Source organism: Musa acuminata, chromosome BXJ3-6 (genome assembly GCF_036884655.1).
Source record: "Musa acuminata AAA Group cultivar baxijiao chromosome BXJ3-6, Cavendish_Baxijiao_AAA, whole genome shotgun sequence".
Taxonomy (NCBI): Eukaryota; Viridiplantae; Streptophyta; class Magnoliopsida; order Zingiberales; family Musaceae; genus Musa; species Musa acuminata.
The window spans coordinates 9,147,732-9,162,044 of record NC_088354.1 but is presented as its reverse complement, the minus strand read 5'-3'; the positions used below and the strand labels follow the sequence as shown (position 1 = coordinate 9,162,044).

Genomic DNA, 14,313 nt, shown 5'->3' with positions numbered 1-14,313 from the left:
TATGTGTCAAACCTAAGCTCACCAAGCAACTCCCCGCCAGATGCAAACTCGACTTGCTTGGCGAATGTAACTGAGCGTGACCTGTCTAACAAAGGCTTAAACGAATTTATAGTGTTGAATGCTAGTAGTATTTTTCTAGTGGTTACTTAATATATGATCGAGTTAATGATATATCTACTTTCATTTTGATGAGTACGAAATATAATCTCTCCAGCTATGATCGCTATAATATTTATGTGCTTCATTTATTTGATGGGATGTATGTAGGATTTGTTTTGTTTAATTATAAATTCAGACTAGTAACTATAAGATATCTCCCTAAGAGGATTTGATCAAATCTTAACTCATCTAATAATTATATTATTACTAGGGTGAAAAACATTAAAAAAATAATAAATAAAAAGTCAATCTGAAGGTCGATGAAAGATTTAGATTTATATAAGAACTCTCCCAAAATTTTCTTACAATCACCAAGTATCCTACTCTATACCTCTTCATCATTTATAATAATAAATATTAATTTATTAAAGATTTTTCTATTTTAATTTCTAATATTAATCCTAATCCTTATACCATCTACTTAGAACTCCCATAACATTTAAATAACTTAAGATTAGTTTATGCACATGAAATGAAATGACAAGAAATTGTGCGACATAAAAGACTTCATAAAAAATATATTTTTATTTTTTAGCATGAATAATAATCATATATTAAGAAAAATTTTGTTACAAGAAGTTATATAAAAAATATTTTCTAATATATGATTACCATTCATGCTAAAGAAATCACAACGTGATCATTTTCTTATATTGTTATGCATGTGATTCCATTAATCAACCTTCATTAATTGTTTTAGTTTATTTACTGTTATGCAACACTTAAGTTTATTATCCTAACTCTTTCCGATCATTAAATATTTTTTTGAATCTCAAATTTATGTTATCACTAAAAATACCTTCAAATTCTTAGGAATAATTTATATTTTAACTTCTTCTAATAATATATGGGACATAATTTAGTAACTAAAAATAGAATACATAAAAATATATCTCATTGTAGGCTCAAATTTAAGTTCAATTAAAGATGGTACTTTGTAGGGAAAGTAATAATGTAAGTATTACAATACTCACTCACTTAGTCAGAGACTACCACCTGGGCGATGATGTGGGTGGAAGAACCCGTGCCTCTATCCTATGACCATTAACAAGAGCACGATCCTTTGACGTTTATTCACCTCGATCTCCGGGAGGACCGCACGAGCCAATCGCATGATGTATTAATCCCTTGTGGTTGTCTCGTGTGATTTTCCCAAAGATTAAGGTGGGTAGGGGCCGAAGGATCGTGCTCTTGTTGATGGTCGTAGAGTAGGAGTGTGAGTTATTTTGTCTATGTCATCGCCAAGGTAGTAATCCTTGGCTAGGTGAGCCATTGTAACGCTTATATCATTAATTTCTCTATTATGTGCTATCATCAAATTGAGCTTGAATTTGAGCCGAGATATATTCTTATGTATTCTATTTTTAGTTGCTAAACTATGTCCCATATACTATAAAAAGAAGATAAAAACATAAATTATTCCCAAGAATTTGAAGGTATTTTTAGTGATAGCATAAAAGTTGGTATTCAAATAAATATTTAATGATTGCATGGAGTGTGGATAATAAACTTAAGTGTTGCATAATACTAAATTAACAAAAATAGTTAATCAAGGTATATTAATGTAATCACATGCAATCATTTTCTTATCTGATTAGATTGGGTATATTATGCATATAGAGAATAATATCCTTTTCTCATCAGTTTTCTTATACTAATGAGATTTTGTTTTAAACCATGAATAAACATCACATCATCAATAAATATTTTATCAGATTTAGTATTCATAGTAAGTATTTTTTTCCCTTCCACTTGCACCTGATTGTCATTTTACACATGTATTGTACATCTAATTAAATTATCAAGTCTTTGAAGCAAACTTTTATCTCATGTCATTTGATTACTGTATCCACTATCTAAAAACCAAATAGATATAAAATATTATTCATCACATGCTATAAAAAGAATATTTTCTTTATCTTTCTCTTCACTATTATTTTTCTCATGATAATTTGTTTGATTTTTATTCCAATAGTCTTTTTTAAGATGGCCAAATTTTTTATAGTAAAAGCAGATAGAAATATTTGAATTTTTATTTTTGTACCAACAATCTTTTTCAATATATCTATTTTTTATAATAAAAATATTTATGGTTTCTTTGTTACCTTTATTAGAGTTCTTTTGATTATCATTTGATCAAATATATCTTTTGCCATTTTGATTTTTTCCTTGAGATCAAATTTCTAAATTTTTCTTTTGGTCATTCTTCTAATTTATCTTCATTTGAACAACATGTTCTAAAGTTTCATTTGAAAATCTATTCACTTTTTGTTTATTAACTAAGAGGAAGTATATTAATTCATCAATAGATAATATACTTGTATCTTTAGCATCTTCTATAGCAGTTGAAATCATATCAAATTTTAAAAATAAACTTTGTAAAACCTTTTCAACTACAGTTTGATCTTTTAGATTTTCACCATAAGATCTCATATGATTCATAATAAAAAGACTTTTGAGAAAACATCAGTGATATATTTAAAATCTTTCATCATAAGAGTTTCAAATTCATGTCAAAAAATTTGAAGCTTTGAAATTTTTACCTTATTTGTACCTCTAAATACACTTTTAAATATTTTTTAGGCATTTATTGATATTAATGCCATCATGATTCAAGGAAATAGAGACTCATCTATCGGTTGTTGTAGTATGTAAAAAGCTCTTGCATCTTTCTGTATATTTTCATTCATATAATCTTTTTGATCTTCGATAATATTAGGCTCCCGTAGATCATACTCAACAAAGTTATCTTCTATAAAATTTTGTAATCCTTGTGAAATAAATATAGTTTCCTCTTAACGGTCCAAAATTAATAATTATACCCTTTGAAAATAAAAAAAAAAATAAATTAATAATTACTCTAATGCATGTCATCTTTTTTTTTTTCTTTTTTGGATAAACAAGTCATTCCTTCTTTTTTAATCATGTACTCATATTGATCTTCTTCAAACTAGGCTTTAACACCACACTATTAGCTTTTCTATAATTCTTTTTTTTTTAAGGAAAGAAAATAACAGAAGAGACTATGAGTACTTTTAATTTTTTAAAACAATGAAAAAAATCTACCATGAGTGCTTCAAGAGTACCTATTTATATTAACTAAAACATAGAGTGCAAGTTTTTTAAAACAATGAAAAAAATCTACCATATTCCAATAAATTTTTTCATCCTAAACTATTTATTTAATCTAAAGTTTTATCTTTTATTTTATCTAATTCTAACTATTTGAAGTAATCTTATCACTACTGACGATGATTCCTAAGCAAGGAAGGAGGATATAACCATTTGAATTCGGATATAGGCATTACTATCCCAACCAAGAGGATATCTACTCCACTATCAAAGCCAAGGAAGAATGATAATATAAGCATCACTGATATGAATTTAATTAGATCATGAATCTAATAGATAATATTTAGATGATAATATTTAAGATGATCTTAAATATAATAGGAAACCATAGTTTGAGTCAAGTTTGATAATCTAAAAATGTGTATACATTTGATTATATTAGATGAATTTAAGGAGTTGACAACTAAGATATTTAATATTTAGGTGATAAGGTTCCAGATACCCATAATCTAATAAGAAATCTAAGTTTGAGTTAATTTAATCCAAGTAAGACTGATTTGATAATCTAACGAGATGTCTACATTTGATTAGATCATATGAATTTAACAAGTTATCAACTAGATACAAATTATATCTACTATACCTAATATTTACGTGATAAGGTTTGAGATACTATAAAATCTAATAAGAAATCCGAGTTTGAGTAACTCAATCTTGATTATTTTTCTCTCAAAGATTAGATAATAGCATATGTAGTATTAAGATCCAATCCATTAGTTTCAAGCGATAACTGAATGTGTCTATCTCATAAGAAATACTATTCAAGATACTTTTAAATCCAATAAGAAATCCATGTTTGAGGCAATTCAATCCAAGTTAGTCTAGTTCTATTACATTAGATGAATCTAATGAGTTATTAATTAGATTCTACTGTGTCAAATATTTAGGTGATAAGATTCAAGATACTCCAAAATCTAATAAGAAATTCGAGTTTGAGTCAATTCAATCCTAATAATTTCTCTTTCAAAGATTAGATAATAGCATATGCATTATTAAAATCCAATCTATTAATGTGTCAACTCAAACAAAAAAACTATTTGAGATACTTTTAAATAGAATAAGACATCCAAGTTTGAGTTAATTCAATCCAAACTAATTGATTTGATTATCTAATAAGATATCTACGAGTTATCAATTAGATGTGAATTATATCCACTATATCTAATATTTAGGTGTTAAGATTTGAGATACTCTAAAATCTAACAAGAAATTCGAGTTTGAGCCAATTTAATCCTAATAATTTTTCTCCCAAAGATTAGATAATAGCATATTTATTATTAAGATCCAATCCACTAATTTCAAGTGACAACTAAATGTGTCATCTCACAAGAAATACTAATTAAGATATTCTCAAATCCAGCAAGAAATTTGAGTCTGAGTCAAATCAAACCAAGTTAAACTGGTTTGATAATCTAACGAGATATCTAAGTTTAATTAGATTAGATGAGTCTAACGAGTTATTAAGTGATTTAGTTTGAGATACTCTAAAACCTAATAAAAAAGTTGAGTTTGAGTCAATTCAATCATGGTAATTCTTTTCCCAAAGATTAGATGATAGAATATACATTATTAAGATCCGATCTATACATTATTAAAATAAATACTATTTAATATACTCTTAAATCTAATAAGAAATCCGAGTTTGAGTCAATCCAATCTAAGTTAGATAAGTTTGATAATCTAGTAAAATAATTATGTTTGATTAGATCAGATAAACCTAACAAGTTATAAACTAGATGCGAATTATACTCACAATATCAAATATTTAGGTAATAAGATTCGAGATACTCTAAAATCTAATAAGAAATCTGAGTTTGAGTCAATTCAATTTTAATAATTTATCTTCCAAAGATTAGATGATAGTATATACGTTACTAAGATCCAATTCATTAGTTTCAAGTGATAACCGTATGTGTCATCTCACAAGAAATATTATTCGATGTACTTTTAAATCAAATAAGAAATTCAAATCTAAGTTAATTCAATCCAAGTTAAATTGATTTAATAATCTAACAAGATGTTTACATTTGATTAGATTAGATGAATCCAATGAGTTATCAACTAGAATTGAATTATATCCAATATATCTAATATTTAGGTGATAAGGTCTGAGATACCTTAAAATCTAATAGGAAATTCGAGTTTGAGTCAATTCAATCGTAGTAATTTATCTCCTAAAAATTAGATGATAGCATATGCATTATTAAGATCAAATCCATTAGTTTCAAGTGAAAACCAAATATATCATCTCACAAGAAATACTATTTGAGATACTCTTAAATTTAACAAGAAATTCGAGTTTAAATCAACTCAATTCAAGTTAGGCTAGTTTGATAATCGAACGATATGTCTACGATTGATTTGATCATATGAATCTAATGAGTTATTAACTAGATGCAAATTATATCTACTATATCAAATATTTATGTGAAGAGGTTCAAGATACTCTAAATTCTAATAAGAAATCTGAATTTGAGTCAATTCAATCTTGATCATTTCTCTTTCAAAGATTAGATGATAGCATATATTAAGATTTAATCCATTAGTTTCAAGTGACAATTGACTATGTAATATGATAAGAAATACTATTTGAGATACTCTTAAATTTAACAAAAAATCTAAGTTTAAGTCAATTCAATCCAAGTTAGACTAGTTTGATAATCTAACAAGATTGCTACGTTTGATTTGATTAGATAAATTTAATAAGTTATCAAGATGCGAATTATACCCACTATATCTAATATTTAGATGATAATGTTAGAGATATTCTAAAATCTAATAAGAAACTCAAGCTTAAGTCAATTCAATCATGATAATTTTTCTTCGAAAGGTTAGATGATGGCATACACATTATTAAGATCCAATCTATTAGTTTCAAGTGATAACCGAATATGTCATCTCTCAAGAAATACTATTCGAGATACTCTTAAATCTAATAAAAAATTCAAGTTTGGATTAATTCAATCCAAGTTAGACTAGTTTGATAATGTAATGAAATATCTATATTTGATTAGATTAGATGAATCTAACGAGTTATTAACTAAATACGAATTATATCCATTATATTTAATATTTAAATGATAAGGTTTGAGATACTCTAATATCTAACAAGAAATATGAGTCTGAGTCGATTCATAATTTCTCTCCCAAAGATTAGATGATAGCATATGTATTATTAAGATTCAATCAATTAGTTTCAAGTGAGTCGAATGAGTCATCTCACAAGAAATATTATTTGACATACTCTTAAATCTAGCAAGAAATTTAAATTTGAGTCAATTCAATCCAGTTTAATAATCCAAGGAGATATCTATATTTAATTAGATTAGATGAATCTAACAAACAATAAATTAGATATGAATTATATCCACAATATCTAATATTTATGTGATAAAGTTTGAAATACTCTAAAACCTAATAAAAAAATTTGAGTTTGAGTTAATTCAATCATGATAATTTCAAGATTAGATGATAGAATATGCATTATTAAGATCCAATCCATTAGTTTCAAGTGAGAATCGAATATCTCATCTCAAATAGTATTTCTTGTGAGACCTCAAATTATTTTTTAGCATGTGATTGATTGATCTACATTGTTTTTAGATATAAAACAAAAACAGTTCTTCACCTACAATACAACGATTCCTCTACAGATATTTTAAAAGAATGCTAACAACTTTGAATATTGCTGAATGAAAAAAGAATTGACAGTATTATCAACAGTATAGTTCCTATTGATTTAGTAGATGAAAAGCACATAATAATATTATAACAGGGAAAAAAAGCATGTGTCTAAGCTGAACCATATTGCTTTGAATTCTTCATCTTTCACATACCATTATGTCTTATTTCACACCTTAAACACGAGATGCAAAGATCATTCTTCGTCACTCCTCCTAAAGACAAACAAAGATGTGAAAGCCCTCAGATGGGCAACAACAAGCAGACAAAAGACCAAACAATCAAATCAATATAACAAAGCTGAAAAGAAATTGGCTGGATTGCCAACAAAAGGGATCCCTCCTGACCGAGTACCAAATGGCAGGAAGGAACCACTGATTCATGCCATCCCCCCTATTTATCTGACTGGCCCAGCTTTGTTGGACCCCAATTATGAGGGCATTGGTGCAGTGTACATCCACGACAAACTTCACCAGGAGAAGCCTGGACATCATAAAAAGCCTCACCTCACAGCCTCCAGCATGAAGAGATAAGGAACGACGATGCATTAAGTATTATATTGTCTGCTAGACTCTTCTGCAGCAATGACTGCACCAACCAAGATGGTGTCCATGCAACAAGAGATAGGAGGACAGCATCAGAACAATGCTTACATTCGCCTCTGACCACCCAAAATAACCCTATCTATGCAGGCCAGTGTTTGGGAGCCCCTCGGAAGTTCCACTGCTGGGGTCCTCGTTGCTGCGGCTGTGTGCATTGGAGGAGTAACGAGTGTGCTTCCTCGAAGAGCCCTTGCATAGCTGGACAGGGTACTTGTGGGCATTGAGCTCCAGCTTCCTGAGTGCGGCCTTCCCCAAGTCCACCCCACAGATGTCCGAGAGCCTCACAAGGTAGAGCAGCACATCAGAGAGCTCCTCCCCCAGGTGTTGCTTCTCCTCCTCTTCCCAGTCAGGCAGACCCCTCGGCACCTCACCTTTCCATTGAAAGATCTCTGACAGCTCCCCGACCTCCCCCACCTGAAGAGAAAGGAAAAGAACAGCAGACAGATCTTATGTAAGCACACAAAAACAGGAGCGAAATTAACCGGATCCGCCACTACCTCTTTTTGGTTAGACAAGAACAGAGAACGACTACCGATGTCTGAGATCTTTTGAGAAGGAACACAGACCACCTTTTACGGGAAACAACCACACCCATCTCTTTCCTTGTTCCTCCCATCGAAAGCACAGGAAGAAGGAAACCATAACAGGTGGTCTTTTCGTGCACCAAAGACGAGGGAGAAATGACATGAAAGGTAAGAGGAGAGTACCAGAGCTAACAGGAGGTTCCTGGGGCTATGGAACTGTTCCCAGTCTCTCTCCCTCGCAAACTCTGCCATCTTCCTCCTCAGACTCTCGAGGGTCACACCCTCCTCCTCCTCCTGCCCTTCCGTGCCCGAGACAGCCCCTTCGGTAGTAGTCGACATGTGTGGCTCTCCTCCGTAGGTATTCTTGGCTGTGGAATGGACCAGGAAACCAGAGGCAGCTTCTGGGCATGCTTATATGATTTGTGTTGCTTCTTTCATTTGCTAGTTCCTCTTAATACATTCAAAAACAAAAAAGAGAGAGACCACAAGAAAATAACTCAGTTACCCTTATAAATTCTTGTCTATCATAAATGAGTGCTTTTAAGGATATTAATGCTGATTAGAGTTCAGATCTAAATGAATAACTATTGAAGGCAATTGACCTCGGAGGGATATATATGTACTTTTATCAACAGCATTTAAATTGATTACTTGTAAGCCAAGAAAGTTCAGCACCCTACCGGAGATGGAATCCTGTGCATTTCACATTGAGAATAATTGGATTCGATAAGAGTAGTCGGCTCGGTAATTCTCGTCCTCTTCCCAACCAGATGGAGCTCTTAGGAGAATATTGATATGCTTTTGTTTTTGAGATTGATATATGTATGTATACATCTTTCGGTGAATGATTTATTCTCTCTTGTTTTATATGTACGCATTAAATAACAAAGTTGTTCCATCCTTACCTATTCGAATAACAAATCTATTGAAACCCACTTTAAGAAAGGAAAAGGTCACTTTAGATTATATTGTTCCTCGTGCTTTGACTGGATGGAGTTGGAAGAGTCAATAATCCAAAAGCAAGAAGACAGAGAGATGGTCAAACTCATGTAGCAACTGTCATGATTCGTGATTTTTTTTGTCTTCCAGGAGAAGAAGAATCCTTCTTTGTTCTCTCTACATGTGCGCAATTTATCAGAGGCTTTTAACTCCTAACAGATCACTGTTGATTTTTGAAAATTTATATGTTGTTTGAAATCGCGTCATTAGTCATTTGATAACAATACAAGACAAAGATCAACCCAGTTGACCAGAAATTGCGGAAAGACGAAATCGAAGCTTAGATTGACGAACTCAATCACATAAATATATGTGAATGAAAGACTGCTATAATATTGGTTTGTGTTACCCATGCCAACGATGATCAAAGGATGCAAGTAGCCAAAGCCAAAATCTTGGCACCAAAACTAGTTTCATATCAACTCATGGTATCTTAATAAATGTTGATTAAATAATCCGATAAACCCAAATGCATAAATTAAAGTGAACTAAACTTCCATCTGGATAGTGATATGAACCCTCACAGAACAACATTTAACCACTGGCTGGCTCACTCGTCCTCCTGGCTGCGCAATCTTGCTAACTTGTTGGTAACAACAATGTCAAGCTGTGCAGCCCGCTCGACGATCAACTTGCGCTTCTTTGTGGAAATGTTGTGTGCAATTTCGGCACAGTAGGTCCTGACAAAGTTAAAAAATAGAATAACACATTGCATCGTGTGCATTTCGGGTGCGATATCAATATGTAAACCAAGGAATAAGAAGGGGTTGTTTAGAAATGCACCTGTTGTGCATCATAAGCAACTCCAAATCGGCAACATTATGGACCACAAATTTCTTGAACCCATTTGGCAGGTAGTGGCGTGTCTTCTTGTCTGAACCGTACCCTATATTTGGCATCAAGGTACATCCTTTGAACTTTCTGCGCACACGGGAGTCGATACCCTTTGGTCTCCGCCAATTTGTCTGTCACCAGATCATTCAATTACGAGAAATCTAATCAGTGAAAATAACAAAAGCTCAAAGGCAAAATTAAAAACTCAAATTTAGACTCAGCTGCCTATCTATAGAAGAACAAGGAAGAGGAAAAACGGTCGTAGCATAAGTAATATCAACAAAGCACAGGCTCTCAAAACATGATCACTGTTAAAAAAATCAGTGAAAAGAAACAGAGAGGAAAACTGGTAAGTCCCATGGCAGGCTGATAACTGGTTGTCATGGTTTGCCTTAAGCGAGAGCATTCAGACTGAAATTTTGAAAGCCAGTCACAACTTAGGGAATGTTACATGTTTCTACAAGCCTGCAAGTGTGGTCTGAGTATTACAGCTATGGTTAGTACACTCGAATCCTATGCCGGCCAAAGTAATGTGGTCATCTACCTTATTGATGGCAAAGCATTTACAAACAAGTGATTGACTTGTGACTTTGCTGAACCTTCAAATTACCCGAGAACTATCATTAGGAATCAGTAGCTCCTTTGAGATTTGGGTTTGAAAAACAGCTCTTATATGTGCAGAATAAGACTATATTAACAGAACCTCCACAAACCCTGAACCTCATGCACTTGTTTATCCTTCCATATTAGGACAACTTTTAAATGAATTCATTTTCTCCATGATTCAATATCACCATGCTATGAATACCAAGCATTTTAAAGAGAAAAAGAAATATACTCTGGTGATTCTAAAGGATTTCATCAAGTATAAGAATCTGGTCAAGTCACACAGGAAGGTCTTTGGAAAGAGAAACCAGAATAGATACTGCTTTTTCAAATTGCAGGATAACAGTATATGATGAGCAACCGAGTGTAAAAGGTAACTCCGATATTAATGGAGAATTTTCATACATATCCCTAAGAAAGTAGAGAACAACAAATATAGGCTGGAAAAGTTTACTATATACCCCTCAAAACCTTGTATTAAAAAATGCATCTCCAAGGTTAACTACTGTCCCTGGTCTATTAGAAACCAGCTGTTAGTGGTTAAAATATATACATGTTTTTATAAAATATAAACACAAATAGTGCCTCTTCTTAATAACACAGCCAGAACGTGGGAATCTTATTGCTGTATTATCCATTAAAAGAACATGATGACCACAATGTTCAAATCAGGTTGAGATGCTAAAGATTCGTATTTTGAAGGTATCTATCGACAGATACTCTCATGCTACCTTTAGTTAGTAAAACCAATTAACCTAAATAAGAGATCAAAAATAAAACAAACAGACATGAGTTTCTAGTGCCTGACCGAACAAAGCATAAGAAAGCAACAAATGAAAAATCCAATAGATAGAAAATGAATCCATTTGATAGAAAAATATGATTTTCACCACAAGCAATTAAATTCCTTGATCAGCAGGGAAAAAAAAATTCAACGTTCAAAATCCTAGATAGTGAAGACTTCATATCCACATCAAGAGCAATTACCCTCGACCTAAAAAAAGAGTAGTCACATTTTACATTTGTGGAACATTTCTGCATTTTATATGAAAAAGACAGGCTGATTAAACTTATCCATGTAGAAGAATGAAGACAACTATCATTTCCCACGAAATAATATTGAAATTTTACATGTTCTTTAACATACCATGATTCCACTAGCATTGTCATGTAGATGTGGTTATGCCTATTCTGTGAAAAAGACACGCTGATTTAACTTACCATCATACAAGAATGAAGACAACTAACATATCCCACAAAATAATATTGAAATTTTACATGTTCTTTAACATACCATGATTCAACTACCATTGTAGATACGTTTACAAGTTCTTCCCCATGCCTAATATCACATAACATCTCTCGTACACAACATAAGGGAAGACACAAAGAAGATTATAAACTAGAATAAAAATTGTAGGGCAAAAGCATCAACCTAATCCAGCAATGAAACTTCAGCTGTCAACTCATTTTAGCAACCAAACAGTCATCAGCATACTAGACATGTACATATATTTAAGGAAGGGTAATAAACATATAAATCGATCTTACCTTCACGCAGATCTTGCGGTCGCTCTGGGGCCTCTTGAACTGCTTGACACGCTTCTTGACGATCCTCTTCGTGAGCAACGGAACCGCCATTTTCTTGTTCGCAAAATTTGAAAAAACTGACGCTTTAGCACTCTTCGACGAAATTGCTACTACATCTAGAGTCAATTTCTCCCCAAAAATTCGATTTTTCTCCCACCCGAAGCACCAAAAGAAGCAGAAAAATTAATACTACATTTAGAGTCAACGATCAGACGGAATTACCTCTAACCGGCTCGAAGACGACCAGATAATTCGATGAGCTAGACGCAGAAAGATCAATCAGATGAAATATGGTATTAATACGACGAAAACGCGCATCATTCTGAGGGCCCAAACCCCATACATGACAGGAATAGAACGATCGAGCCTTACCGCTGCGTTCTGCGCGTCGACCCCGCCGTCCCAGAATTCCGAACCCTAGCCGGGAAGTGGCATTTATAGATGATTAAATGTTAGTACTGTTCATCAGAGCCGTCCATTTACCCCCACGTTCACTGCGCGATCCATCAAACGCCTGCGAGAGGCCGCTGCACCCCTGAAACTTGTCAAGCCGATTCATCCAGATTGCTCTTAACATTGTGTTACACGTAAGTGGACACGTGGTGGGACTCCCTTCGTCCTCTTCATGCTGATGACTAATTAGTCATCAGCTTCGCAGTCATCGACGCATTAATCGAATCATTATTTATTTATTTTATATGTAGCAATACTTCTTAAAATTATATTTTAAATAATTGGACTAATTATACGTAGAATTTATTATATTTTTTTTGGATAATTTACCCAGAGAATCTAACATAATGAGTTTTTGCTGAGGAGCACCAAAGCAATACATTTCATTTACGATAATTGTAAAAAGCCACCTGTGAGTTTTTGCTTCATTAGTTTTTTTAATTTTATTAATATTACTATAAAGCTTATTAAAAACGTTTTAAACATTCACGATAAAATGAAAATATGGTATGAATAATTATTCTATTAATTTTTTATTTTGGATTTTTAGAAATTTCTTAATTCAATTTGGTGAATAAACTACCCAAAAAGCCTATTATGTGAACTTTTCTTGGTAAAATGCCCATTATTATTCTCGATAATTGTAAAAAGCCACCTGTGGGTCCCTTTCACTATTTCTTGGGTACAAAGTGAGTAAGCCCAGAATTCTGTTCTGTAATTATTATTATTTCTATTAATATGATCATCATTTATCCCGCCAAACAGATTCAAGAAGCCCCATCTTTGCCAATATGGCCGCGGAGGAGAATGTTCGCTGCCTGGCCTTCTTGGCGAAGCCCTTCGTTGCTCCCTCGTCCAGCGCCGCGCCGGCGACGCCCTTTACCCCTTCCTCCTCCGCGGACAAGAAATCGGTGCGTTTCTTTTTCTTCCCCTCAATCTTGATCCTTTTAAGATGCAAAAACTTTAGGGTTTCGAGCCTGGATTAACGTCTCATGGCTTCTTGGTGCCCCGAACACGAAGAATGCAGGTTTTTCTGTTCGATTGATGGTTGATTGAAGTGGAAAGTGGGGTCGAGGCGAAAAGGTTGGCCGTCGGAGGGTGGTTTACGACGAGGTGAGTCTTTCCGTGGTTCCTGTTTTGAGCTAGTTTAGTATATTCGTGTCCTGCTGTGGCTTATTGGTAAAGAACGCCCTTATTTTGCTCTCTCTTAGATACTCGCGAACAGCAAGAACCTACTTAAGGTGATCATATCTCCTCAAGCAAGATTCTTCTTGTGACGAATCATTTAGTTCCTTTTTTTGGCATATCATGTTTTTTCTCTTCAAACTAAGTGTATTCTTTGATCGTTATTGATCGCTTAGTATATCACCTAGAAGGCAAGAAATGCTTATTGGAAGCACCGTATCTTGTATGGTATCTCATGTGGTAATTCATAGGATGTGAAATACTTTTCTCAGTAGACATCATCTTATGATCCTTGCTCTGATTCGTCATGTTTGTTTTCTCAGTAGACATCATGTGCTTATTATAAATATACTGCGTCCATATCTTTGCTTCAATATATTATAAATGTATTTCAATTGCAAAAAAAAAAAATTACATTAATTATGAACAATTTTTATTAATTTTGACCATAAAAACCTCTCTACCTAGAATGGTAAAGCCATGCACTAGCAGCAATCTCATGCAATTTTGTGTAAAGTATTTGCCAAATATATAACAAATACTACATT

At 32.9% G+C, this 14,313-nt stretch overlaps 2 protein-coding genes across 3 annotated transcripts; both read right to left on the bottom strand.

Moving 5' to 3' along the window:
- Positions 1-7,494: 7,494 nt before the first annotated feature.
- Positions 7,495-8,567, bottom strand: LOC135639930 (uncharacterized). The gene is made up of 2 exons (XM_065153954.1): positions 8,282-8,567; positions 7,495-7,988 (listed from the first exon to the last, which is right to left on the bottom strand). Exons 1-2 carry the CDS (start codon positions 8,435-8,437, stop codon positions 7,653-7,655), a joined length of 492 nt encoding a protein of 163 aa, XP_065010026.1. The 5' UTR covers positions 8,438-8,567; the 3' UTR covers positions 7,495-7,652.
- A 925-nt stretch (positions 8,568-9,492) lies between these two features.
- On the bottom strand, positions 9,493-12,614 carry LOC135640000 (large ribosomal subunit protein eL32z-like). Of its 2 annotated transcripts, XM_065154071.1 has the most exons (5): positions 12,500-12,614; positions 12,350-12,387; positions 12,089-12,181; positions 9,881-10,062; positions 9,493-9,777 (listed from the first exon to the last, which is right to left on the bottom strand). In XM_065154071.1, the coding sequence occupies exons 3-5, from the start codon at positions 12,176-12,178 to the stop codon at positions 9,648-9,650; spliced, it is 402 nt and encodes a 133-aa protein (XP_065010143.1). In that variant the 5' UTR covers positions 12,179-12,181; positions 12,350-12,387; positions 12,500-12,614; the 3' UTR covers positions 9,493-9,647. The 2 variants fall into 2 exon arrangements, with proteins under 2 accessions (XP_065010143.1, XP_065010144.1); XM_065154072.1 differs by lacking the exon at positions 12,350-12,387 and having other exon boundaries at positions 12,500-12,559.
- Between the last annotated feature and the right edge of the window lie 1,699 nt (positions 12,615-14,313).